The following is a 26,622-nucleotide window of genomic DNA, read 5'->3' on the forward strand; positions in this document are numbered from 1 at the left end:
AGAAAACTATTAATCAATAAATGAACATTACCTGATGCTGCTGAACTGAAGCAGAGCAAATTACAGAGGTTTTATTAGAGACACAGCTGAGCGTTTTGCAATTTTGCATAATGTTAAAAAGTTTACATTTGTTCAGAAGCCTATTGAATGGCAGAAATTAGGTTTTCTTTTCGGAAGTAAGTAGTAGTAAGTGGGAAATCAGCTGTGTTTTGCTGCCCATTTTATTTTGAACCTGGACAATTACCACCAGCACGAGTTGTAGTTTGACTCGTGGGGCGCAAGCCTTCCAGTTTGGTGTGTGTGTGTGTGTCTTTTATTAAAGTAATCACAGTTGGTTTTAGTTTTTATGATCTGTAGCGAGCCTGACGCTCAGTGTCCTTTTATTCTTTTAACGTATTGCTCTGTGTTGTATTTCAGTGGACGGAGGACGTGCCAGTGGCCCTGGGACCTCAGGTGGGGGGTCGTTTTCACACTTTCTTTTGCACAGCACCGGGTGGGCTGTAGTGATTTTCTTTTTGTGTGATTTTCTTTTGGGTCCACGGCTGCTGGTAAGTCCAAGTTCCATGATTGTTTTATTTTTAACTTGAGGACACTGTCAACAACGACGCTACCTTTTGCTTTCTAATATTTTATTTATTTTAACCGTAAATAAAACTGTATTAATATTGGAGCCAACCTGCCTCGGTGTGCATCCTCGAATCTGTGCGGCCTCTTTTTATTCCTTTTATCTATTTTTCTTAAATGTATATTTCCTGGGGGTGAAATTCCCCTAGGTGGCGTTGTCATTTTTCGATTTCTTTTATAACCCCGCCGAACACCTGGTCACAATCTGTTTCTCTTTTTACCTTCTCCCAGGCCTCTTCAGTTTCTGTTTCCTTCTCCTCTTCAGCTACACTCAGGAGTAGCCTCCTCTGAGCTTTCTTCTCCTCTTCCTCCTTGTTCACCTCCTTGAACTCCACAATGTAGCCTGTGACTTTTGACCCTCCGTCCACCAGAGGCGGTATCCACTCGAGCTCAACTGTAGACTTTGTCCAGTCTGTTACCTTTGGAGTGGGCGGTCCAGGAGGCTCTGCATGCACAAATTGAAATACTGTAAAGCTCCAGTTTCTGCTAAATCACAAATGTGATTAGAAGCATACACAATGGTAAAACATGTTTCAGCACCAACACAATTTGCTGTCTGGAGTTTGACATTTCATTTGGGATCATTTATTTTAGTTTTGCTCGAGAATCATTTAACAGGATCTAATCTCTGTTGCAATGTTGCTGCTAACATGCTTTAACACAATAATAACTTCTGTCTTACTGATGGGGTCTCTGCAGAGTATGGGGTCAGAAGGTATACTGGGCAGTCCACAGCCAGCAGCATTGACAGCAATGACCCTGAACTGGTATAGGGCCCCTTCCAGTAGCCCAGTGACATCCCAGTTGTTGCCCAGTGGCAGTGCCCTAATGGGCTCACGGTTGACACGGATCCAGCGCTTGGCAGTGGTCTCCTTCTTCTCGATGATGTAGCCAGTGACGGGGGACCCGCCATCGTACTTGGGTTCTTCCCAGTTGACAGTCATTGACTCCAGACAGACTTCGGTCACAGTGGGCTTCTCACACTGACCGGGGACAGCTGCAAGAGGACAGGGCTGTTATCCACGATCCACCCATAATCAATACATCATTTGTCTATGAATTACCAGACAGACAGATCAGAATCCTCTAGAGCTGTGGGTGTTAGTGACACAGTGTAATATGTAATATTGTCTATGTTTGGCCTGTTAAAGGCCAATTTCTTTTTTTAATATATCCTGATATATAAAACCATAGAACTGACAGTAGTTTTTTTAATATTAGAAAATGATGACGGTAAGTTATGCAGTAAGTGGACCGTAAATAAATAATTTAACATGTAATAGATAATATTAACAAAGTGTAATACAAGTTATTTGTCCTCATTTGTGTAATGAGGGTGAAGACGTGATGGTCTAAACTCACTGAAGAGATTTCTGGCCTTCTCTGGATCACTGACCAGTGGTGGGCCTACTCCAAACTTGTTTTGAGCCATGACTCTGAACTCATACTCATGGTTCTCGGTCAGCCGGGTTACCACATAGGTACACTCTTTGGGATCATTGGAGACATGGACCCACGATTTCCTGTTCTCCTCACGCTTCTCAACCACGTAGTTGGTGATCTTAGATCCACCGTCATCGATGGGAGGGTTCCAGGCGAGGCCTATTCTTTCTGCAAACACCTCCGTGAACTTGACTGGTCCGACTGGGGGACCGGGAGGCCCTACATAGGGAGGGAGGCTGAGTCATATATGTATATCTGAAGAGACCTGGAAATCACTTCAACCAGTGATCAAACCTGCTATCACCTGATAATTAAACTGCTACGAGACTTTTAACCTTGATTTGAGAACATCACACAATTTGAATAAACTGAGTCTCTGTTTCAAAATACAAGTGGACAAAATGACATTCTCATTCTCTCTGAAGATTGCTGTTTTTAATTGAACATTACAAACTTTTTTAGACAAAGAACTTTGGATACTGCAAAGGCTTTGAGTCGGGCATAGCGCTGTTGATTTGAAGGTGACACAGCGCTCTGCCAGGCCAAGCGTCTGGTAATGAAACTTGTACTGCTGTTGCCTTTAAATTAAATTATCTGATGAGAAATATGGTTTGCTGTGATTCAGCTTTGTTGAGAAATAAAATCCAAATATTTTTTAAGAGTCGAAAAGACACATGTAACATCTTTAGGTTGAATTTCTTACCAAACACTGAGAGCTTGATGCCCTTGCAAACAGTGCCCAGACTATTAGTGGCGGTCAGGCTGTAGAGTGAGCTGTCATGCCTGCTGGCTTGCTGTATTAGAAGGGTGCACTTATCCTGGGTTACTAGTTTGTTGATGTGTTGGTCATACTGAATGGCAGACTTCTCCTCAGGTTTGTCCAGACTGGCTTTGTGCCAAACGAGGCTGGGGAACGGACAGCCGCTAACTTTTGCGACAATGCTGATGTCACAGCCCTCCTCTCCCTCCATAGCCTCACGTAGTTCAATAGTGGGCGGACCTGCAGAGAGATGATCCGTTTGTTATGATCGACAAAACAAACTGTTTGTTAATCACCATCATAAAGTTAACTGAATGCAACATTCTCAGGCACCCACAGATGTTCGTGAAACAGCCCCTATGAATATTTGACTGAAAAAACAAACGTGCTGGTCAAATAGAGTGGAATATGAGTAGCCTGTCATTGGCTGAAGAGGCTGTTGCTCACATGTCTGATCCTTGATGACCATGGGTCCAATGGTGGCAGAGGGTCGGCTGGGTCCAGCAGCATTTACAGCTTTTACTCTGAACTCATATTCTCCTCCCTGTAGATTAACAAGACAGTCAACACAAAGTTTGGGTAAAATTCCAGTAGAAATTCCCAAATCACTGTGGAAAGTGGGCTGAAAGCTCAGGTTTTATCCTCTCCTGTTATTTTTTGTTGTTAGTTTTTTTTGTAAAAAATATAGATGTCCTTCAGAAGCAACTCTCTCTGCAGGATACATTTTGGCTTAATTCTCAAATTTTGTGTTGGAGAAATACAAGTTAAAATGACAGTAACATCGCAAAGAGATAGAGTGGGTTAAAGATTATGCACTAAATATTAATCATCTTAAAAAACTTTAAAGTAAAAGAAGCAATCTTTATTGCATTATATCTTAATGCATCCTTGATCATCCAGCTAAGGAAATCCCAAAAAGCTGATTCTGTTCATCTGGAGGTAACGTTTTCAGTGGGAGAAGAGTTTTGCCAAAAATTGGTCCACCCCAAGGATCGGGTCCCCCGACACAAACAGAGTAACATAGTGTACGCTGTTACGTGCCAGGAGGAATGCCAGGATTTATACATCAGGGAAAACAAACAACCTCTGGCTAAGACAGGGGTGGGCAATTCCAGGCCGGTGTCCCTGGAGGTTTTAGATGTGTCCTTGAACCAACACAGCTGATTTAAATGGCTAAATTAGCTCTTCAACATGTCCTGAAGTTCTCCAGAGGCCTGGTAACGAACTAATCATGTGATTCAGGTGTGTTGACCCAAGGTGAGATCTAAAACCTGCAGGACACCGGCCCTTGGGGCCTGGAATTGCCCACCCCTGGGCTAAGTGGATGGCACAACACAGAAGAGCCACCTCGTCAGGCCAGGACTCTGCAGTCTATTTACACCTACAGGCCAGTGGACACTCTTTCAAGGATGAGGATGTAACATCCTGGACAGGGAGGGACGCTGGTTTGAGGGCGGAGTCAAGGAGGCCATTTACGTGAAAAGGGAAAGACCATCTCTGAATCGAGGAGGGGGCCTAAGGGTACATCTGTCACCATCTTACAATGCTGTGATTGCAGCCATTCCCCAACTCTCTGTGAATGGGACTCATGGCCATTGATCAGTGGTCATGAGAATTTGCATATTAATGATCTTGAAACTGACCATTTTTCACTGGTGGTGCTTGTTTCAGTTATTGGGCAAATTTCCTGTTTATAAGGTGGGAAACCTGCAGTCAGCTGAGACTGAAGACGTCAGCTGGATGAGTGACGAAACGTTTCTCCCACTGAAAACGCTACACCCCGATGAACAGAATCAACTTTTATTGCATTACATTTTCATCAGTTATCAGTTTGAGTTTTCTAGAAATCATCTTAAATAACTTCCAGAAAGAAAATGATCAATCTTAAAACTAGGACAAAAAGTGACATTTAAAATATGCCTTTCTCCAGCCATGTATTCATAAATGTGATTCTAATTAATACAGGAAACAAGCAGTACATGGAGGAATACTTTGAAGAGGAAAGCCTGACCTCTTTGAGATCCTCCACCACGAAGGTGAGCTCTTCCACATCTCTCTTGTTGCACTGTTTCCAGGTCTCTTTCTCCTTGCCGGTGGTGTCCCAGCTCAATCGTTCAATGATGTAATGCTTCACAGGAGAGCCACCATTATTTTTGGGAGCCTCCCAGCTCAAGGTGACAGTGTTCTTTGTCACCAGGTTAACCTTCAGCTTGGTGGGGGGGTCAGGTGGGTCTGAGAAAGAGGATGGTTAATGTTAGGGCAATTCATATAAACTTTGGAAGTATGTGCTGCATATCTGGAGCTGAAATTCCAAACAAGTCCTCACAGATGGGGTCTCTGGCCCGGACAGGTTCAGTGGTGACAGTGAACGGGCCGAATCCCAATCGGTTCTCTGCTCGCACTCTGAACAGGTAGTCCTGACCCTCTAGCAGTCCTGGCACCACGTAGGCCTGGCTAGCACAGGCTACATTAACCTGATAACAAAGCAAAAAACGCAGCTAATCAATCACAAACAGCAGAATCTTAAAGTTAAACTTAGCTGTTATATCTAGTGCTTCTGAGTCATGGACATATTAGAATCATAGAAGCAGCTTACTATTTAGCCTGGGAGTCTCTATCCATTCCTGCAACATCTAATCAAAGGGACTATTTCCATACATTACTTTTGAAACTTAGCAAAATAGAATAGAGAAACTGACAACAAGGTGATGTTTACCTTGGTCCAGGCCTTGTCGGTCACAGATTTCTTCTCAATAAAGTAACTCTTGATTCGCTCTCCTCCATCTGTATTGGGGAGCTTCCAGATCAGCCTCATGGTTGATCGGGTGATGTCAGTAATCTTTAAGTCCTTTGGAGGTCCGGGAACATCTGCAGGCACAAGCACAGTAAAACATTTAGGACACAGGAAAAAGATGCCACTCTGCCATTGCTAGTCATCTATAAGTATGCTTCTCTTAAAAAAAAGTCACAAACATACCGAGGACAATGACCCTGATGTTGAGGTGTTTCTGTCCAGACTTGTTCTTGGCTGTGATGGTGTAACGTCCAGAGTGAGTCCTCAGACTGACAGGTATAGTCACAACAGAAGTGGTGTCTGTGGACTCCACCTGAACAAGCAAAACAAAAAAATATTTAAAGAATTGTCTTATGTATTTTGTAAGATATACAAACACAAACATAAAAATGCAATGGTTTCATAAAATTGTAACAGACAAGTGAAAAATAAGGGAAAGAAGGGCAAGAACTCTTCAGAAAGGTGATTTTTTTTTTCCTGAAAATGTGGTATTAAGGTCTCACCTCAGAGTCCACAGGCAGTGTGTGGAGTTTGTTTTTCTTGTGCGACTTGGCTTTGCCGTCAAAGTCCCAGGTTACCTTAGGAGTGGGCCGGCCTTTGATGGTGGTGGGGATTCTAATGGGATCTCCAGCACGGATGGAAACCAGGTCATCTGCCATCACATCAAGTGTGATTGAAGGTGGAACTGTTGAGTAGGAATTGATAAACACATCAGTGGATGAAATACACAGTATCTACTTATTGTAGGGAAAATTACTTTAAATTCAGACATACGTTGGACATCCTCAATAAGAACTTCACTAGTGCGGGGGCTGGGATCAGACTCTCCAATGTCATTGACAGCAATGATCCTGAACCGGTAGCGCTTCAGCTCGCGGAGGCTTGGCACTGTAAACTCAGTAGTGGGGTGCAGGGTTTCAGGATCATTTACTCTCACCCACTCTGATGTCCCCTCATCCTGTATCTGGATAATGTAGCCCTTGATGGGACTGCCACCATCACTCTCTGGTGGTTTCCAGGAGAGTGTGACATTGTGTTTTGTCTTATCGGCCACCTCGGGAGCAGCAGGCATGCTTGGAGGAGCTGCAGGGAAAAACAACAGAATGTGAAAAAAGTATCCAAATTCTATCATTCATCATCCCCCTGAATCTGGTGGCCAACACCAGACTTAAGTAAGCTGGTGGGTTTTAAAAAGACATGCATTGTCCTTTACTTACTGAGAGGGTCAACAGCAAAGGCAGAGTCAGATGGTCCACTGAAAGGTCCGGTTCCTGCTGAATTACAGGCTGCGACCCTAAACTCGTACTCTGTTCCTTCAAACAGACGTGTCACCTGAGAGACACATAATGCAACAGTATTCAATTTCTAAACAAGGAGTTGTACACACCGAGGCAGTGCTTTCCTTAAAATAAATGCTAAAATTACTAGAAAGCCCCACAGCTCACCTGGTACTCCCAGCCTTTCATGCCCCTCTTTGTGATGGGCATCTTATTGACTTTAGCCCAGTAAGCAGTACCTTTCTCTCTTTTTTCCAGCCAGTAACCAATAATCGTGGAGCCTCCATTATCTCTGGGAGGTTCCCAGGTTAGAGTCATGGAGGTCTTGCAGTACTCTGCAATTGTTGGTTTCTCTGGAGGGCCAGGAAGGCCGAAGGGGTCTATAATTTGAACTTCCTCAGTTGTGCAGGGATCAGATTTACCGTAGCGGTTCTCAGCCCGTACCCGGAAAAGGTAGGTCTTTTTGTCTTCCAGGTTCCAGACCTTCAAAAGATGTAGGTGATGTTACCATTGGAAACCAATTGGACTACATTTATTATTATTAATATAACTTGTAGTTGGTGCTACTATTATAAAGACATACCCCATATTTTCTCTCAATTATACTATTTGTAACCTCCTCCCACTGCGGTTCAGGTGGAGCTTCCTGTCCCTCTTCCACCTCAGGCACCTCTGTTACCACTTCCTTCTTCTCAATGATGTAGTTGGTCAGTTCACTTCCGCCATTATCAAGTGGTGCGTCCCAGTTGAGGTAGCAGGACTCACCTCTGATATTGGTTACTGTCACTTTCCTTGGTGGAGTTGGTCGGTCTGAAGAGAAGAGCATGAGTTCAGTCAGGACACTGTCAGCTGGTTACTCTGATACAAACAGAACTAGCATAACTAATAACATAACACCATATTTTATGTTATAAAGTACCACCACAGTGACATGATTTCAACTCACCAAGCACCATGACATAGACCGTGTGCGTGGCTGAACCCATGTTGTTGGAGGCAGCCACAGTGTAACTGCCACGGTCCCTCCTGTTGGCTGCTGGGATAGACAGCATGGTCTTGCAATTCATTCTGCCAGTCACATTTGTCTCCATCAGTAGAGTCTCAGTAGGCTTCTCGATCACTACGTCATCCTTAGACCACTCAATCTTAGGGATGGGGAGTCCCAGGACATCAGCTGGGATCTCGATGGATTCACCCTTCTTCACAGTAATGGTGTCCCCTTTGAACTGCTTCAGCATGTGAATCTCAGGAGACACTGAGAAAGGCAAGACAGAAATCAACCAAATCAGAATGCATGAGCCATGAGCCAAGTTATTAGCGTCCACCAGGGTTGACCTCTTTATTTTATATACATTTCTCTGGAGAAAACTCTTCCATCCATTACTTGAACAAGTAGAAGTTTTCAGGCTTTACCTTCATCATCTTGGATAACCACAGTCAGTGGGATGGATGGCTCACTCTCTCCAATAAGGTTGGCACACTTGATTCTGAACTCGTACATCCAGGCATCATCCAGGCCCTCCACAGTCATAGTCATGTTGGGACAGATCTCAGTGTTGCAGGGCTCAAAGGCCTGCTGGTCCTGCCTCTTTTTCTCAACAAAGTAACCAATGATAGGGCTGCCGCCATCATTACGTGGTGGTTTCCAGGCGAACGTGATGGAGTTCTTTGTGCGTTCAGTGTAGTGGAACTTCTCAGGATATGATGGCGGGCCTGCAAAACCACACAAGAAACTTGTTTCAAATACACTTCCACATTTCACACTGCTTCTAAACACAAAATCCCCAACATCCATAGAATGAAAATAAACGTAGCACTCACCCTGTGGGTCTACAGCCTTGATGGGTCCTAGCTCAACAGGTGGGCCCAGGCCGTATTTGTTCTTGGCGATGACACGGAACAGGTATTCTTGTCCCTCCATAATGCCCACACACTCACACTTGGACGAGGCGGTTTCAACAGGTTGCCTCCATGTGTGCATCTTGGGATCTCTTCGCTCCACGAGGAAGCCGGTCAAGTCACTGCCTCCATCGTCTTCAGGGTCATCCCAGTTCAGAAAGATCATCTTACGAGTGACAACAACAGGCTTCAGGTCTGTGACAGGTCCCGGGACATCTGAAAATAAAACAATATTATCCTGTTTGATCATTTGTTCAACTAATTACAAGTTCAGACTGAATTCTAACGTCCTGGACTCACCCATGACCTCCACTCTGGTCCATGCAGACTTGATGCCACTGGGGTTGCAAGCGGAGATTTGATATTTTCCGCAGTCTTTCCTCTGGACATTCTTGACTGAAAAGATGCTGTTGTTGTCCTCAGTGAGGATCTCCGCACGGTCTTTGTCGGGTTTGCCATCATCCTTGGTCCAGGTGATGGCTGGGTAGGGTTTACCTGTGACTGTAGCAGGTATAAGGAGGTTTTCTCCAGCTCTGATCACGACGCCATTCTTGACAGACAGATCCAATTCAATTACTGGGATCTCTGTTTGTGATGACCAGCAAAGAAGCAAAGAATGAAAAACAAACAAATAAAATACAAGAAGAAGAAGATATACATCAATACGAAATTAAACAAGATTTGATCTAATTGAACACTGGTTCAAATTTCTACATTTTTAAAAAAAAATTTCTGAGTTTTTCAGCTAACCTGCAGGATTTCTGACGAATACAGACTCTGTGAATCCTGGTGTTCCCTCTCCAGCAGCATTACAGGCAATGACTCTGACCGTGTACTTTGCTCCCTCTCTGACTCCATAAACAGTGAAGTTCCGAGTCTTCCACGGACGTTCCGTAGATCTTGACCAGTCCTTGGTACCAGCCATAGCCTGAATAACACCACAAAACAAACAAGAACATCCATCAGGACTGAAATCAACTTCTAACATGACAGAATCTCAAAAACAAAGTTAAAAACCTATGAGAAGTAACTTTTTTCACCTTATCCACATGATATCCCAGGATTTCCCCACCTCCATTGTCAGCAGGCGGGTCCCACTCAACTTCGATGGAGTGGTCAGTAGTTGCTGCCACTCGGGCAACTGGAGGACCTGGAGGCACTGTAGGGTCAAAGTAAACACAGATGAATCTCACCCTACGATTGACTATATTTCAGTGAGAATAACTATACCCAGATGAGGTAGGAAGTAATTCAGTTCGAATATTATACTAAAACAAAAAAACACTTGGAAATCATCTAATCTAATGTTTTAGATCATCAAACAAATTGTATTTAACAAAGACAACATAAGTAAATAGAAAATGCTGTTTTTTTCATGATGATTTCATTTAGTACAAGAATCCAAACCTACCTGGCCCTATATGAAAAAGTGAACCTAACAGCTGGTTCTACCACCTCTCGCAGCAAGAACTGCAATCAGGTGTTTGCAATAACTGGCAATGAATCTTTTATATTGGTGTGGAAGAATTTTGGTCTACTCTTCTTTGCAGATATGTTTGAATTCAGCCATATTGCCCTGTTTGAAGTCATGTCAATCCATTTCTATATGTTTTAAGTCTGGAGTTACTCTTGGCTACTCCTAAACCTTCAGTTGGGCTTTTTAGGCCATCCAAACGTGAACTTGCTGGTGTGTTTTGTATCATCGTACTGCTCCATAACCTGGGTGCGCTTGAGCTTCAGGGCACAAAGTGATGGCTGAATATTCTCTTTCAGGATTTTCTAGTAGAGAAGAGAATTCATGGTTCCATTCATTTGCTCATTTTATGCCAGATGCAACAGGACTCTTCAAAATGTTAAACTGTAACCCTTTCCCTCCACGGCGGCGATGTCTCATTCGAATGCTTGCCATATTAACTTTCGATGGCACTTTATCTGCCTGCCATGTTTGACCACAGATAATGGGGAATCAGGGTTCGATTCCGGAGAGAACCTGACAAACGACTACCACATCCAAGGAAGGCAGCACACGCACCAATGATCCCCTCCCGACTCAGGGAGGTAGTGATGAAAAATAACAATACAGGACTCTTTCGAGGCCCTGTAATGTGAATGTGAATGAAATAATCTTTTAAAAAATATTTTCTATTTACTCAGGTTACCAATTTCTAATATTAAAATTTGTTTGAAATTTTATCTGAAACATATAAATGTGACAAGTATTAAAAAAAACCCAAAAGAAAATCTTAAAAGGAGCAAATAATTTTACCATAACTTTTTCTTCTTCATACTTCTAAATTCTAAAAATTGCCAGTTGCTCATTTTTCAAATATTAAATAAATGTTATAGATGGATATAACTAAGAATAAAACATTTAGTGACAACTCACAGTTCTGTCGAACAAAGGATTTAGAACAGTTTACGTACAAATTGCTGGCTGGGCAGTCTTGGGTTCAGAGGGAACACTGAACTTTCCAGGGCCGGCCTGGTTTTCGGCAGCAACTCTAAAGATGTAAGTCAGCCCCTCGATCAGACCTTCAACATTTAGCTCAGGGACAGGGATGATGTTCCTGAAGACCAAAGGTACCATGAAGGCTTTGTTATTACCCTCACACAAGCCAATATGCACTTTCATGTGTCTTGTTGCAAATTGGAAAAGAAAGAAAGAAAATGGTTACATTGTATGGTTTTCTCACCTATTTACACGTGCCCAGTGTGAGCTGTTGATCTCACGGCGCTCCACCCAGTATCCCAAGATGGGGCTGCCATTATCATTTGGTTCATTCCATGTGACCAGCATGCTATTGGCTGTGATGTCATCAACTTGTGGTTTATCAGGTGCTTCGGGAGGTTCTAAGGACATACCGAGATGAAATAGCAGAACAAAAATAAGTGGTATGTTACTATTGTTTATATACCTTTAAGTTCATTAATAGCACAGTTATCTGTTAATTAATCTACATAATGACATATATTTAATTTCAGTTGACCTTTAATCAGTTACAAACATTTTTGTGCTTTAAAACTTTACAAACCAAGCTGAAAAAAACAACAAACAAATAAAACAAAACCAAAAACTAGCTTACAGCATAGACCAGAATAATAATAAATGCACCCATACCAAAAGGATTCTTGGCAATGACCGGTTTGGAGACACAGGGTGGGCCTGCACCATACTTGTTCTCAGCCACGACCCTAAAGATGTACTCCTTCTTTTCAATGAGTTTGGGCACCAAGTAACGACATCCTTTCAATATTGCGGTAACGGTGCTCCAACCAATCTCCAGCTTGGAGTTGTCTTTCTGTTCCAGGGTGTAGTTGAGAATCTCGCTGCCACCATCATCCAGAGGGGGATCCCACTTGCAGATCACAGAGTTCTTCCTCACCTCCTCGAATCTAAAGTTTACGGGAGGCCCGGGAGTATCTGTAGACAGAATAAATGTTCAGATTTGAACTTTTTGTATCTTTTTTTAACACATGATTAGCTTTAAAGTATAAAGCTTTGGTTATAGAAAACACAAAAGAACTCGCACCGAGTATGTTGACCTCGCAGGTTGCCGAGGCAATGCCATGGTCGTTCTCCACCTTCACCATGTAGACACCATGATCAGGGCGAATCGAGTCCCTGATAGCGATAGAGGATACACCCTTGTGGCTATTGTCGATGGCCAGGCGTTCATTTATGGTGGGGTAGTCTGGCTCCTCGACCTCTGGTTGTGGAACTTCCTCCTCCTTTTTCACCTCGCCTTCTTTTTTCACCTCGCCTTCTTTTTTCACCTCGCCTTCTTTTTCCTCAGGTTCTTTCACCTCTCCCTCCTTCTCCTCTTTCTTCTCAGCTGTCCCCTCTTCTTTCTCCTTTTCCTCCTTCTTTTCCTCTTCCTTCTTTTCCACCTTCTTCTTCAGGGGTTTTTCAGGTCTCTTCCGGAGTGGCTCAGGCTGAATTGATTGGTTGTTCCAGTACCAGGTGATCTGAGGGTACGGAGATCCTGAAATGTTGGCATCCAGGCAGATCTCGTAGCCTCGCTTCACGGCGAGACCAGACTGCAAGCTGCCACTCAGGAAAACCTTTGGAGGATCTAAGAGAGAAATAAAATCAGACAAACCGAAATGCGTACCTAGAAATAAAGAAAGTGAGAGATAGATCGAGAGAGAACGAGACCACACAGCTGATACATACCAATGGCATCAGCGGCCTTGATAAATGGCGTGTTGCGTGATGGCTCACTGATCCCAGCAGCATTTTCAGCTCTGACTCTAAAGGTGAAGTTCTTTCCTTCAATCAATCCTCTGACGGTGTAGGATACTACAGGCACCAGGAAGTCATTGCACCTCTCCCACTTGTCCTCTCCTTTCTGCTGCTTCTCTAGGATGTAGCCCATGATTTTGGAGCCACCATCATACATGGGAGGCTTCCAGGTTAGAGTAACAGTACTGGATGTTGGGTTGTGGGTTTCCACATCCACTGGTGGGTCAGGAGCATCTGGAACAAGATTTTGCATTCAGTTAGATTTCTCTTGGAAGCAAAATGTCAAACATTGAAAACTTAGGAAAACTAAATATTCATTTTCATACCAACACCAACTAGAATCTTGATATAAATGAGTAACAGTAGGTGGACATTAGGTAAGGCTGCACTTTTTGCAGCGATCTCGTATAGAAAACTATTCTGCGCATATATAAAACAGGTCCGTGGCTCCGAACTGTAGTACAGGGACCTCTGGCTGATACGTCGGGTTCGTGTCGGGCTCGTAGCTGAAAACAAGCTTTACTTTGTTGTCTGGGTCAAGTTTCAGACAGAGAGGCGTTGAAAGGCTGCTCCAACAGAACTTATTGTTTCAGAGGAAAACAGGAACACGGTGTACAGTCGAGTCTTAATAGCTTACTTACAGCTGGGCTCGTCAGGCTGCAGTGGTTATTATTATTATTAACGGGCGACCGTGGCTCAGGGGGTTGGGAATCGCATCTGTAACCGGAAGGTCGCCGGTTCGATCCCTGGGCTCTCTGTCCGGGTTGTTGTGTCCTTGGGCAAGACACTTTACCCTGCTTGCCTACTGGTGTTGGCCAGAGGGGCCGATGGCGCGATATGGCAGCCTTGCTTCTGTCAGTCTGCCCCAGGGCAGCTGTGGCTACAACTGTAGCTTGCCTCCACCAGTGTGTGAATGTGAGAGTGAATGAATAGTGGAATTGTAAAGCGCTTTGAGGTTCTCGAAAAAGCGCTATATAAATGCAATCCATTATTATTATTATTATTATTATTATTATTATTATATTTACATGCTTCCAGCTTCCGTTTCTGCTCGGTGACAAGCTGAAGAGGAGACATGGGCCCATCCTCCCGCAGGCCCACCACCCGCAGGAGGCGCCATAGGGGTCGGGTGCATTGTGTGCCGGGTGGCGGCCAGGAGCGGAGGCCCTGGCGGACTGACCCCCGGCTGCCAAGACTGGCAATAGGGACATGGAATGTCACCTCTCTGGTGGGGAAGGAGCCTGAGTTAGTGCGTGAGGTTGAGAGGTACCGGCTAGATATAGTCGGGCTCTCCTCTACACATGGCTTGGGCTCTGGAACCAGTCTCCTGGAGAGGGGCTGGACTCTGTCTCAGTCTGGAGTTGCCCCTGGTGAGAGGCGGCGGGCTGGGGTGGGTATTCTAATATCTCCTCGGCTTGCTGCCGGTACTTTGGGGTTTTTCCCGGTGGACGAGAGGGTTTGTTCCCTGCGCCTTAGGGTCGGGGAACGGGTCCTGACTGTCATCTGCGCTTATGCGCCGAGTGGCAGTTCGGAGTACCCAGCCTTCCTAGAGTCCCTGGGGGGGGGGGGGGGGGGGGGGGGGGTGCTGGAAGGTGCTCCATCTGGAGACTCTGTTGTCCTGCTGGGACACTTCAATGCTCACGTGGGTAACGACAGCGAGACCTGGAGGGGCGTGATTGGGAGGAACGGCCTCCCTGATCTGAACCCGAGCGGTGCTTTGTTATTGGACTTCTGTGCTAATCACAGTTTGGCCATAACGAACACCCTGTTCGAACATAAGAGTGTCCATAAGTGCACGTGGCACCAGGACGCTCTAGGCCGTAGGTCGATGATCGATTTTGTAATCGTATCACCAGACCTGCGACCATATGTTCTGGACACTCGGGTAAAGAGAGGGGCTGAGCTGTCAACTGATCACCACCTGGTGGTGAGTTGGATCAGGTGGCGGGGGAGGACGCTGGACAGACCCGGTGCACCTAAACGCGTAGTGAGGGTGTGCTGGGAACGTCTAGCAGAGGCCCCAGTCCGCGAGATCTTCAACGCACACCTCCGGCAGAGCTTCAACAGCATTCCGAGGGAGACTGGGGAAATTGAGTCCGAATGGACCATGTTCAGCGTCTCCATTGCCGAAGCTGCTGCATTGAGCTGCGGCCGCAAGGTGGTTGGTGCCTGCCGTGGTGGTAATCCCCGAACCAAATGGTGGACACCTGAGGTGAAGGGAGCCACCAGGCTGAAGAAGGAGTCCTATCGGGCTTGGTTAGCCTGTGGGACTCCGGAGGCAGCTGACAGGTATCGACAGGCCAAGCGGAATGCGGCTCAGGCAGTGGCTGAAGCAAAAACTCGGGTGTGGGAGGAGTTCGGAGAGGCCATGGAAAAAGACTTTCGGACTGTCTCGAAGAGATTCTGGCAAACCGTCAGGCGTCTCAGGAGGGGAAAGCGGTGCTCTACCTGCACTGTGTATAGTGCTGGCGGAGCGCTGCTGACGTCGGCTGAGAAAATTGTCAGGTGGTGGAAGGAATACTTTGAGGACCTCCTTAATCCCACTGACATGTCTTCCGAGGAGGAAGCAGAGTCTGGGGATGAGGGGAATGACCCGCCAATTTCCGGGGGCGAGGTCACTGAGGCAGTTAAACAACTCCTTGGTGGCAGAGCCCCTGGTGTTGATGAGGTCCGCCCCGAGTTCCTGAAGGCTCTGGATGTTGTAGGGCTGTCCTGGTTGACACACCTCTGCAATGTTGCGTGGAGATCAGGGGCAGTACCTGTGGACTGGCAGACTGGGGTGGTGGTCCCCATCTTTAAGAAGGGGGACCGGAGGGTGTGTTCCAACTACAGGGGGATCACACTCCTCAGCCTCCCTGGGAAAGTCTATGCCAGGGTGCTGGAGAGGGGAGTTCGTCCGCTAGTCGAACCTCGGATACAGGAGGAACAATGCGGTTTTCGTCCTGGTCGCGGAACACTGGACCAGCTCTTTATCCTCTCGAGGATACTTGAGGGTGCATGGGAGTTTTCCCAACCAGTCTACATGTGTTTTGTGGACTTGGAGAAGGCATTCGACCGTGTCCCTCGGGGTGTCCTGTGGGAGGTGTTGCGGGAGTATGGGGTGTCTGGCCCATTGCTACGGGCCATTCGATCCCTATACAACCGTTGCAAGAGCTTGGTTCGCATTGCCGGCAATAAGTCGGACTCGTTCCCGGTGGGTGATGGGCTCCGCCAGGGCTGCCCTTTGTCTCCGGTTCTGTTCATAATTTTTATTGACAGGATTTATAGGCGCAGCCAAGTGGCGGAGGGCTTTCGCTTTGGTGGCCTCAGAATCTCATCTCTGATTTTTGCGGATGATGTGGTTCTGTTGGCTTCATCGGGGGCGGGCCTCCAGCTCGCACTGGAACGGTTCGCAGCCGAGTGTGAAGCAGCGGGAGTGAGGATCAGCACCTCCAAATCTGAGGCCATGGTTCTCAGCCGGAAAAGGGTGGAGTGCCCACTCCGGGTCGGGGATGAGTTCCTGCCCCAAGTGGAGGAGTTCAAGTATCTCGGGGTCTTGTTCGCGAGTGATGGGAGAAGGGAGCCAGAGATCGACAGACGGATTGGGGCTGCAGCTGCAGTAATGCAGACGCTGCACCGGTCCGTCGTGGTGAAGAGGGAGCTCAGTGTAAAAGCGAAGCTCTCAATTTACCGGTCGATCTATGTCCCTACCCTCACCTATGGCCACGAGCTGTGGGTAGTGACCGAAAGAACGAGATCGTGGATACAAGCGGCAGAAATGAGCTTCCTCCGAAGGGTGGCTGGCCTCTCCCTTAGAGATAGGGTGAGAAGTTCGGCCATCCGGGAGGGGCTCAGAGTAGAGCAGCTGCTGCTCCACATCAAAAGGAGCCAGGTGAGGTGGTTCGGGCATCTGACAAGGATGCCCCCTGGGCGCCTCCTGGGTGAGGTGTTCCAGGCATGTCCCATTGGGAGGAGGCCCCAGGGCAGACCCAGGACACGCTGGAGAGATTATATCTCTCGGCTGGCCTGGGAACGCCTTGGTATTCCCCCGGATAAGCTGGAGGAGGTGGCTGGGGAGAGGGAGGTCTGTGCCTCTTTGCTTAGTCTGCTGCCCCCGCGACCCGGCCTCGGATAAAGCGGATGAAGATGGATGGATGGTAATAATTTAAAAAAATATTTCTTCATGTCATTATGCAACTAGGGGTGACATGGGCCGCGAGATTGAGACAAAGACATTAGAGCCTCCTAATGCGTGTTTTGTTTGGGTTTCCATCGGCGTGGAATCACCAAAATAGAGAGGGCATAGCCTAACATATGAAACAGGAAAAAAACGCTGTGTAATCCCTTTACTTCAACAAAGTAACTGTATTCTAAATACCACCTTTTTAAACAGTAACTGTAATGGAATACAGTTACTCATATTTTGTATTTTAAATACGTAACGCTGGTACATGTACTTCGTTACCCCCCAACACTGAGTACAAGTGCTATAAAACTTTAAGAAATAATAATCAATCTTAAACTGGGAAAATCACACAGTATCATCTGTGCTGACTCCTGCTGCTATCCCTCGAATGGTTAAGGGTGAATGCTTTAGCTAATCTCCATCTCCATCCCAAGTGATCATATTCTCTACTGGCATTCTCACAGCAGGAAGTATAATCCTTGTATGACATCACCAGATTCGATTTCCTTACGTTTCTGGTCCTCGGCGATGACTGGGTTGCGGAGCTCGATGAACTCTCCTCCTCCAATCTTGTTAACGGCCTGGACCCTGAAGTAGTACTCTCCGTTGTGGATGAGATCTTTGACCACCCAGCTCACCTTGCACTCTCCTGACATTATGTTGACGTATGTCCTCCTGCCGGCCTCACGCCGCTGTGCGGCACCACAAAAGGAACAAATGAAAAAACACATGAGCATTTTATTTTCACTGTCAGATTTCTAACGTGATCAGTAAAAACACGCTGCCATCTCAGACCTGCAAGACATAGTGAAGAATTGGACTACCACCATCATAATCTGGTGGATCCCATGAAACTTTACAGGAGCTCTTTGTGATCTCAGAAGCCACAATTTCCTTGCAAGGACCAGGAAGCCCTGAACACAAAGACATAGAGACATGAAAAAACATCGGCTCCAGGTTCAGTGTGTCTCTCCAGTGATGTACAAACTGGCCATGTGTGTTTAAATACCGATGACTTTGACATTGATGGTGGCACTGGCACTTCCCAGCTTGTTTTCTAGTGTCACTTTGTACACTCCAGCATCGGCATGAAGACTGCTGTCAATCTCCAGGTGACAGGAGGTATACTCCTTCCTGTTGAGCACCAACCAAGAAAGAAAAGACACAAAGCCATTTTAATGGAGCTCATGTTGGGCTTTTTCCCAGCAAAATAAGATCAGTTTTCTACTGTTTGTTTGAAGAGTAATTTCAATATAGTATTCTTTAAAGAATATGTTCTTCTATTATATCAGTCATTCCATCTCAAATCAGTACATCCATGAGGGTCTGAAAGGCGTCTATAAATAAAATGTATTATTATTATTATTTTATTACATGTTTGGTAACATTTCTACTTAAACAACTCCAATTTTCTTAAATGTTTTATGGTCCAAAGTTTACCCATATATAGTGAGTGCTGTGAAATTTTAGTTTTATACATTAGAATTAGTGCTGTCAGAGTTACTCTCGTTATAATGACGTTAACGTCATAACCGCATTCACGCGGCAGATCTCTGTTAGCACGGATTGGCCCATGTTAGGGGCTGCACGGCACTAACGCGCTAACAGGCTAACCGTGCTAACACTTTGACGCTGTGCAACCCTAAAACATGAAATTTTAGTTTTTGACATTAAAATTAAAAAAGAAATATTTTTTAAATGGTCACTTTCAGACCATTGTTTTGCTAACTGAAATATAAATATATGTGTCAAAAACTAATAAAAACTGGTCTTTCTAACAGCTGAAATAGATCAATTTGGGACAGATACGCACATAAAAAAATTGCCTACTAACCCCTCTGACCCTAAATCCCTAATCTATCCCTAACCCAACCCTAAACCTGGCATGACTTCTACAGGTAAGCAGAGATCAGGCATGTAAATACATATAAATTCCCCATTCTTTATATTCCCAGATCGGGTGCTAGTAGAGGCTGGGAGTTTGAGGGTCCTGCTCAGTTTCTTGGACAGCACTCTTCTACCTCTTAGTATATTTTAAACTTAATTTTAAATATCAGACTGAATGCATTAAGTCTCAAACTGTTGGGTAGAGCAAGTGTCAAAAATGAAAACTATGAATATGTTTTAACAACATTATTTTTCAGTTATCACAAAAAGCAATACCTGGATACGCTAGAATTTTTTTCTATATTTTTCTTACCTTAACTTGCCACTACTCAGACATTTACACATCGGTCCCAAATTAAGGATCTTGATGCATTTTGATGGTAAGAAAAATGAAAATTTTAGACTCAAATATTCATGTTCAAACTTTTCCTCACATTTAAATGTGTTAAAAATGGCTTGAAAGTGGGTGGATTGTAGATTTTTATTTATTTTTTTGTTTGTTATATTAGGATTAAATTTCACAGCAAGCATAAAGTTTTTATGCAAATCAGAGATGGATGAGTGTAAGGCCTGTGCTGGTGTGAAATGAAATAACCGATATGACAAAAGTTCTAGATGAAAGGATTCGCACAGAACACTCACCTAAAGCCAAGGCGTTCATCCGCCTTCAGCTCTTTGCCATCTTTGTGCCAGGTGATTTTAGGTAAGGGGACTGCTCTAAAGGGAACTGGGATGTGCAGCTTTTCTGTTTCCACAACAACTAGATCCAGAGTCTGGAATTCCAGAGTTGGGTTGCCTGAAAACACAGAAAAACAAAATCTTTCTCAGCCACAAATGAAGGGCACCGGTGACTCTCAGAAACAAATATGAAGATTCTTACAGTCAGAGTCTTTGGCAAAGACATTTTCAGAGATGTCCGACGGTTCGCTCTCTCCGATAGCATTAACGGCCCTCACTCTCAGAATGTACTCCTTTTCAGGGGTCACACCCTCCTCTACACGGTACTTGAGCTCCTTCACTGGACGGGAGTTCACCCTCATCCACTTCTCAGTTCCAGCCTCGCACATCTCAATGTGGTATCCTCTGACAGGGGCACCGCCATCTGTTTGTGGAGGTTTCCAGGCAATTGCCAGGAAGTCTCGGCTGGCTCCAGTCACGTGTAATTCAATGGGTGGTGATGGGATGCCTGGAGGGGAGAATATAAACTCAGACTCTCCGCACTTTAAATTGTTTTTACTGTTACAATATAATTATTAATGAATTGAAAGCCTTTATTGTCATTATACATAGTATAACGAGATTAGAAACAGCTCTATAAAAGTGCACACATGCTTATAGCATTTTATAAAAACTATACAATAATTTAACTATACACTTACTGTAAATATATGAAGCTTATTTATTTATTTTTTTTATCTATTTCCTGAGCTGACCTGTTGGATCTTCTATGGTGAGAATCTCGGTGGGTTCACTTGGGTGTCCACTGCCAGCCTCGTTCTCAGCTCGGACCTGGAACTGAACCTCTGTTCCCTCAATGACGTCTGTTACCCTGTACTTACAGTCTGGACCCGAGGTCTTCCCACATTTCACCCAGCGAGTTCCAAGCTTCTCTTTTTTCTCAATGGAATACCTGAACAGCCAATGGAATACAAGGGAAATAGACCTTTATACATACTAGGTCGAGGAAACAAATCTGCTGCTTCTGCTGCAGGTGCCATTTACATGGTGATCTACTAAGTGCCTATCCTGCATGAGAAACGTAAGGAAATCAGTTTTGCAGAAATGTTTAAGTTGCACGGGACTTAAGTTGTGCAATGTCACATACAGGGTACAAGATAAAATGTGATAAAATGGTAAAATGTAACCTGAGGATGGGTCTTCCACCATCGTTTTTCGGTGCCTCCCACTGCAAGTCCACATATCTTTTGGTCACAGCACTGACAGCGAGAGCGTAGGGTGGGCCAGGAGTACCTGGAAATGAGGAAACATTATCGTCGTTCTTTGACAGATCAGCAGTGAGGATTTTCATTGCCTTCAAATTGAAATGATTTGTGCGACTGCGCATCCTTTCTAACTTACTGAAAGTGTCTTTTGCCAGCACAGAGTCCTCCATCTCACAGAAGGGTCCGACACCCACAGCGTTCTCAGCAGCAACACGGAACACATAAAGCGACCCTTCATTGAGCGGTTTCACGTCGCACTTCAGCTCTTTGACTGTGGTGTCCACAGTCTGCCAACCTTTACGCCTCACATCACGTTTCTCCACAATGTAGTTGGTGATGGCTGAACCTCCATTGCGCTCAGGAACCGCCCATTTCAGCTCAGCACTGTTCCTGCTGATGTTGACAACCTCTAACCAGCGTGGAGCTGAGGGAGGGTCTGGGGAAAGGGAGACAAACCACAGTTTTAATCTGTCGGTGTGACCTGGCCAGCTTCAGAGCACCAGCTGTCGGATGTGTCGCCCATATACCATAGTGTACCACGCTTATTCTCTACCAGTTTGTCTTACAGGGAAATGTTTTGACTGTTTAAAACTTCAAATATTCCAACAATTAAAACTAAATTTAAACAATTAAACTCAATTTAAGAAAATGTGAAACTGTGCTTTACATGTCACATCATTCGTCTTTTCCAGATGAAAAACACATTTCATCTAAAAAACCTGTTTAATTCAGGGTGAACGTACTCAGAGTTTGAACACTGATCAGCTGTCCTACAACAGTAAATGCTGAGCTGCCAGTCTGAGAGGTCAGCTGTTGAACGGCCCTCCTGTCTTGTACTCCCCACATAGACGTTTTCCCGAGGGCGTTCCATTTTTACCAATTATCCAAGCGTGCATTTAAGTTTTGGTTTTCAGTTTTGGTACTGAAGCAATGATATATCCCACTGTACTGATGCTCATGATTGGACATAGATTTAAACCCACCCTGAATAAATGCAAAATTTTAACCTTATTTTGAACATAAAAAATAATAATCAACCCACCTCTGTGTATTTTTATGGCAGTTTTATTAGCACTCTGAGAGGCTTATGTGGGAACCTTTCTCAGAGAACCCCACGTATGCTTGTACAGTTAACCGTTTGTGTTCTGGACATTTGTTTTTATTTCATGTTTGTCTAAATTGTCTGACAGCACCTGTGTTATAGAACCACACACACTAAATATCTATGTTTATTTGTGTGTGTTATAAATTGCACATTTTTTTAAGCTCACCCCTCTTGTATTATGTGGCAGTCAGTGCAGAACAGATCATTGATCTATGTTTTACTCCAGTATGTTTTTCTGTTTTTAGATCATGAGTTATTCTTACTGAGTCTCTCTTTGCAGAGCACTGGGTCACTGGGTTCACTGGGTTCGCTCTCTCCAGCCACGTTAACAGCTCGCACTCTGAACGAGTACTCCTGCTTCTCCATCAGGCCCTTTAGGAAATATTCCAGCATGGGGATGTTCTCTGCCACACGGATCCAGTCCGTGGTGCCGGTCTTTAGCATCTCAATGACATAGCTATCAATCTTTGCTCCGCCATCATGCTCTGGTTTGGTCCACATTAGGAAGCATGACGTCTTAGCTACGTCCTTCACTGTGGGTTTGCCAGGGGGCCATGGAGGGTCTGGTAGGAAAAACAACCGTGACATATTTATCTATTCTAAACAGATTTAAAGTGCTTATAGAAGTAAGGGAAATTTAGTACCAATAGGATCTTTAACAAGGATTGGATCTGTCTCCTTGCTGGGTTTCCCAGTTCCGGCCAGATTCTCAGCAAGGACTCGGAACTTATACTTCTTCCTGGTTGGAAGACCTTTGACCCTAATGAAGAAAAGTACACTGTAATCTACCAAAGAAGCTTAATGCAAGAGTCAGTTTTGAAATTCGACAGCAGAGTAGCTAGGCTAACCTTTTTCGTGTCTTTGACTGGTCAAAAAAGTTATAGCATATGAAAGTTCTCTTTTTACCTGCATTTTAATGCAAATATAAAAAACTTCAATAACGTTTTGTTTTTCAGTTTATACTGTTGCCTCATTTCCATTGTCAGATGTTGAATAATAGAGATGATGCATAATCTTAGTTTCCCATATGCTTTTACACAAATCAATTGTTTTTAACTTTGGGAACCATCACAAGGTGCAGTGCATTTCGGATGAAGACTCAGTGGCCAGTATCAACACTGCTGTGTTGCTGCTGTAGTGTTGCAAATGTGAACGATGGAGATTGTTGTGGAAGTTTTCCATTACAGTTTTTTCTGAATGCTTAAACCCTAACTGTGATTCCTGTAGCACAATCTCTAAAACTATTCAGACTTATAGCAAAACCACTCACTGAGTTTGCAAAACTAAAAGCACAAAAACTGCTTTGCACTCAGTTTGCAATTTTGTAACACACACTTTGCAAAACTGTAGGCACAATTCACTGCACAACACTCAATTACCAAATTTCCAACACACTCCTAGCAAAAGTATACACATGTATGGCTATCATTAACACTAATTTGCCAACTGTCTGGCACACTTTCACATGTGAACACTTTTTTAGATAATTAGTTCACTTTGCAATCAGCCTAAGCACTATAATACAGGTAAGCTGTGTGTGCGGAGTACAATGGAGGGAGCAGAAAGAGTGAGAAGTAGAGGAGGCCGAGGAAGAGGACGTGGAGGTGAAGAAGTAGGATGAAGAGGACGACAAGGACAAGGAGGAGCAAGAGGAAGACGAGGAGGAGGGAGAGGAAGATGAGGAGGGGGGAGAGGAAGGGTAGGAAGAGTAAGAAATAGAATTGCTGATGACATCAGAGCTACAATAGTGGACCATGTAATCAACCGTGGAATGACCCTGAGGGTAGCTGGCCAACGGGTCCAGCCTAACTCGAGCCGCTACACTGTAGCAAGCACCATAAGGACATCTTGAAATGAGAATCGGTGAGTACAGTCACTTCGCACTAAGATCTGTAGCACTGCCATATGCCAATGAGAAACACACCAATACCATTGATGTAAAAATACTGAAATTGTTACTTTACAGAATTGCTAGATGACCAGATGCTGGGGCAGAGGAAGCATGTTCACTGCAGACCAAGTAACCCATATAGTCATTATGGCGATTGCAAATAATCCTATACTTGGAAATAAACACTTGTGTTTGTTTTGATGTGTTTGAATGAACACCAGTACTTGAAGTTTGGATCCCTCTATGCTTATGGATCTATGACAGAAGTATGAGCTCAAACTGACATAGCCTACCTTGTGCACAGAGAAAGCAAAAGCCAGATGTGTTTTGTATTCATATCCATCAGTGTGCAGTTGGCGCATTGTGTGCTTAGTAGATGATGGCTTGTGTGTACTGTTTGATACGGAAACACCATTTTTACGAAGGTGTGAAGAGTTAATCTAGCTGTGTTTGCTTTTGCAAGAGAACTACAATGTTTTGATGATTGGGTGACAGGTTTTCTTATTTGTGTGAAGAGTTTTGCAAAATTAGCCAATAGTTACAAAAAATGTGCTTAAGCAATCAGAAAAAACTGTAAGTAAAGCCTGCAGACGAGCGGTGAGCGGTAGCTAACATTCTTTAAAAAAAAAAAAGCTAACATTCTTTAATCACAAACAAAGAACAGAAAACCAAGCTTGGTGGAGCCTGCATGATCGTGGGGCAGACTCAGCTAAATACCGTCTCCAGGAACTAAAGGCAGTACACAGCTGTTTCACAGCTTAAGGTTCGCACTCCCTTGCTACCTCCCAGAGTCCTCGAAGAGACAAAAGACTCTTCCTGTGGAGTTGTCTGCTTGTCTGCTTCCCCCCAACTTCCTTACCAGACCCCCACCATTTGTCTAAGTAAGTAAGTAAAATTTATTTATATAGCACATTTCACAGATAAAAATCACAAAGTGCTTTACAATAAGATCAGACATACAAGTTTAAATTAATTAAAAGCCCGTTTGTATAAAAATGTCTTCAGCTGCTTTTTAAAGGAGTCAGTAGAGTCTAGACAGCGTAAAGACAACGGCAGAGAGTTCCACAGCCTCGGTGCCTGAAAAGCCCGATCCCCACGTGTTTTAAACCTAGTACGTGGGACCACCAGTAGCCTCTGACTTGAAGACCTAAGTGCTCGGGATGAAACATGAGGTTTCAACAGGTCAGAGATATACTGGGGAGCTTCATCGTGCAGAGCTCTAAAAGTTACACCTAAAATTTTAAAATGAACCCTAAACTGCATGCTAAAGAGACATGCTAAAATCCAGGGATTTAATTCATCAGATCTATTTGCCAGACAATTTTTCAGCTCGGTGTAAGAGACTGAAGCACAGCTGTGACGGCTGTATGAATTGATTGCTTCAGTCAGCCTTTGTCTGTTGGAATCAAAATCACTGAATTAACTTTTTTTCTAATAGGTTAACTTATGGGACAGGTGCTTTGTGAAAACAACAAAAGTAACCAGATCAGTTCAGTCAGTTTCAGTCTGGTGTTACTAAACCACACATTTGTCCGTGTACAGGGGTCGCTCATAAATTAAGTCTAAAGTTCTTATCTCCAAAAATGGATTTGATCCAGAGAGTCCTGGATAGAAGGTGAACCTGGTAACAGTGAAAACCTTTTAGATGCTATAACTTGTTTTGACCAGCCACCTATCCCACGTAGTTGTACTGTGTTTTTATAGTTAAGAACACATTTCATTTCAGTGAAGTATCAGAGAAAACAGAAAACATCAGGAGCACCAGTACTTTTTCTAATATTCCTGAGTTTAAACTTTTCTGTTGGAAATGTACATCAGCACACTAATCTACCAAAGAAGCTCAATGTGTAAACACAGTTCTGAAATGTGACAGCTAGGCTCACCTGTAGTTTGTGTCTTTGACTGGCAGCTTGTTGCATCTTATCCACTTATCATGGTCAGCTTCGTATCTCTCCACCCAGTATCCAGTAATTGGGCTTCCTCCATCCTCATCGGGCTCATACCAGTTCAGATTCAGAGAGTCCTTTGCAATATCTGAAGCCTCCAGCTTGTAAGGAGCCCCGGGAGTATCTGAGGACAAGATCAGATGCATCAGGTTAGTCCAAGTCATGAAGACTTGATGTACTTGACCAACTAGGGACCTGAAAGTAAAAAAGCCTGATTATGATAAATGTTCCACACTAAACTCTTCAGTTAGCTGAGAATCAACAAGAACAAGAATCTCTCACAGGATCTTATAAAAAAAACCCTGTACGATTAAGCTGTTTTTCCATCTTAACCTCCTGAGACCCGAACTCTTCCACGGCAGCATTTTTAATTTCTCTTTGATATTTGGGCTGATTGGGACCTGATGAATGTAAAAACAAAGAATTACCAGATTATTTTTTTTTACCTGATTTTTGTTTCTAAGAAAAATGAGAGCCACAAATGAGGATATTCGTTTAAAATTTCATTAGAACAGTAGCAGGATAATGTCCTCGTAAGTGGATATCAGGCCCTTGTAGAGCAAAATTGAGTATTATGGTCTAAATAACCCAAAATGTGATGTCCACATATGTGGACGCAGGTCCTAGGAGGTTAATGCTGCATCA

At 44.3% G+C, this 26,622-nt stretch overlaps 1 protein-coding gene across 1 annotated transcript in view; it reads right to left on the bottom strand.

Moving 5' to 3' along the window:
• ttn.2 (titin, tandem duplicate 2) overlaps positions 1-26,622 on the bottom strand; it is a 217,356-nt gene that overhangs the window by 71,646 nt on the left and 119,088 nt on the right. Inside the window, exons 135-170 of the mRNA XM_085250572.1 lie at positions 25,915-26,101; positions 22,785-22,900; positions 22,404-22,703; positions 21,172-21,471; positions 20,958-21,063; positions 20,526-20,722; positions 19,973-20,278; positions 19,735-19,888; positions 18,215-18,339; positions 18,001-18,119; positions 17,717-17,897; positions 12,972-13,274; positions 12,328-12,870; positions 11,916-12,218; positions 11,491-11,647; positions 11,222-11,364; positions 9,838-9,956; positions 9,548-9,725; positions 9,098-9,382; positions 8,720-9,013; positions 8,312-8,611; positions 7,845-8,153; positions 7,482-7,708; positions 7,067-7,381; positions 6,839-6,953; positions 6,396-6,704; positions 6,125-6,306; positions 5,805-5,934; positions 5,544-5,695; positions 5,154-5,301; positions 4,839-5,059; positions 3,275-3,371; positions 2,771-3,067; positions 1,987-2,286; positions 1,307-1,621; positions 846-1,069 (exon numbers count right to left, since the gene is read on the bottom strand). Of these exons, the coding sequence (XP_085106698.1) occupies positions 846-1,069; positions 1,307-1,621; positions 1,987-2,286; positions 2,771-3,067; positions 3,275-3,371; positions 4,839-5,059; positions 5,154-5,301; positions 5,544-5,695; positions 5,805-5,934; positions 6,125-6,306; positions 6,396-6,704; positions 6,839-6,953; positions 7,067-7,381; positions 7,482-7,708; positions 7,845-8,153; positions 8,312-8,611; positions 8,720-9,013; positions 9,098-9,382; positions 9,548-9,725; positions 9,838-9,956; positions 11,222-11,364; positions 11,491-11,647; positions 11,916-12,218; positions 12,328-12,870; positions 12,972-13,274; positions 17,717-17,897; positions 18,001-18,119; positions 18,215-18,339; positions 19,735-19,888; positions 19,973-20,278; positions 20,526-20,722; positions 20,958-21,063; positions 21,172-21,471; positions 22,404-22,703; positions 22,785-22,900; positions 25,915-26,101 (8,057 nt within the window). The remainder of the gene's footprint in view (positions 1-845; positions 1,070-1,306; positions 1,622-1,986; positions 2,287-2,770; positions 3,068-3,274; positions 3,372-4,838; positions 5,060-5,153; positions 5,302-5,543; positions 5,696-5,804; positions 5,935-6,124; positions 6,307-6,395; positions 6,705-6,838; positions 6,954-7,066; positions 7,382-7,481; positions 7,709-7,844; positions 8,154-8,311; positions 8,612-8,719; positions 9,014-9,097; positions 9,383-9,547; positions 9,726-9,837; positions 9,957-11,221; positions 11,365-11,490; positions 11,648-11,915; positions 12,219-12,327; positions 12,871-12,971; positions 13,275-17,716; positions 17,898-18,000; positions 18,120-18,214; positions 18,340-19,734; positions 19,889-19,972; positions 20,279-20,525; positions 20,723-20,957; positions 21,064-21,171; positions 21,472-22,403; positions 22,704-22,784; positions 22,901-25,914; positions 26,102-26,622) is intronic.

This window comes from Mchenga conophoros, linkage group LG16 (assembly GCF_057382185.1).
Source record: "Mchenga conophoros isolate Kocher_MC1m ecotype Shallow Benthic linkage group LG16, M_conophoros_male_GT1.1, whole genome shotgun sequence".
Classification (NCBI taxonomy): Eukaryota; Metazoa; Chordata; class Actinopteri; order Cichliformes; family Cichlidae; genus Mchenga; species Mchenga conophoros.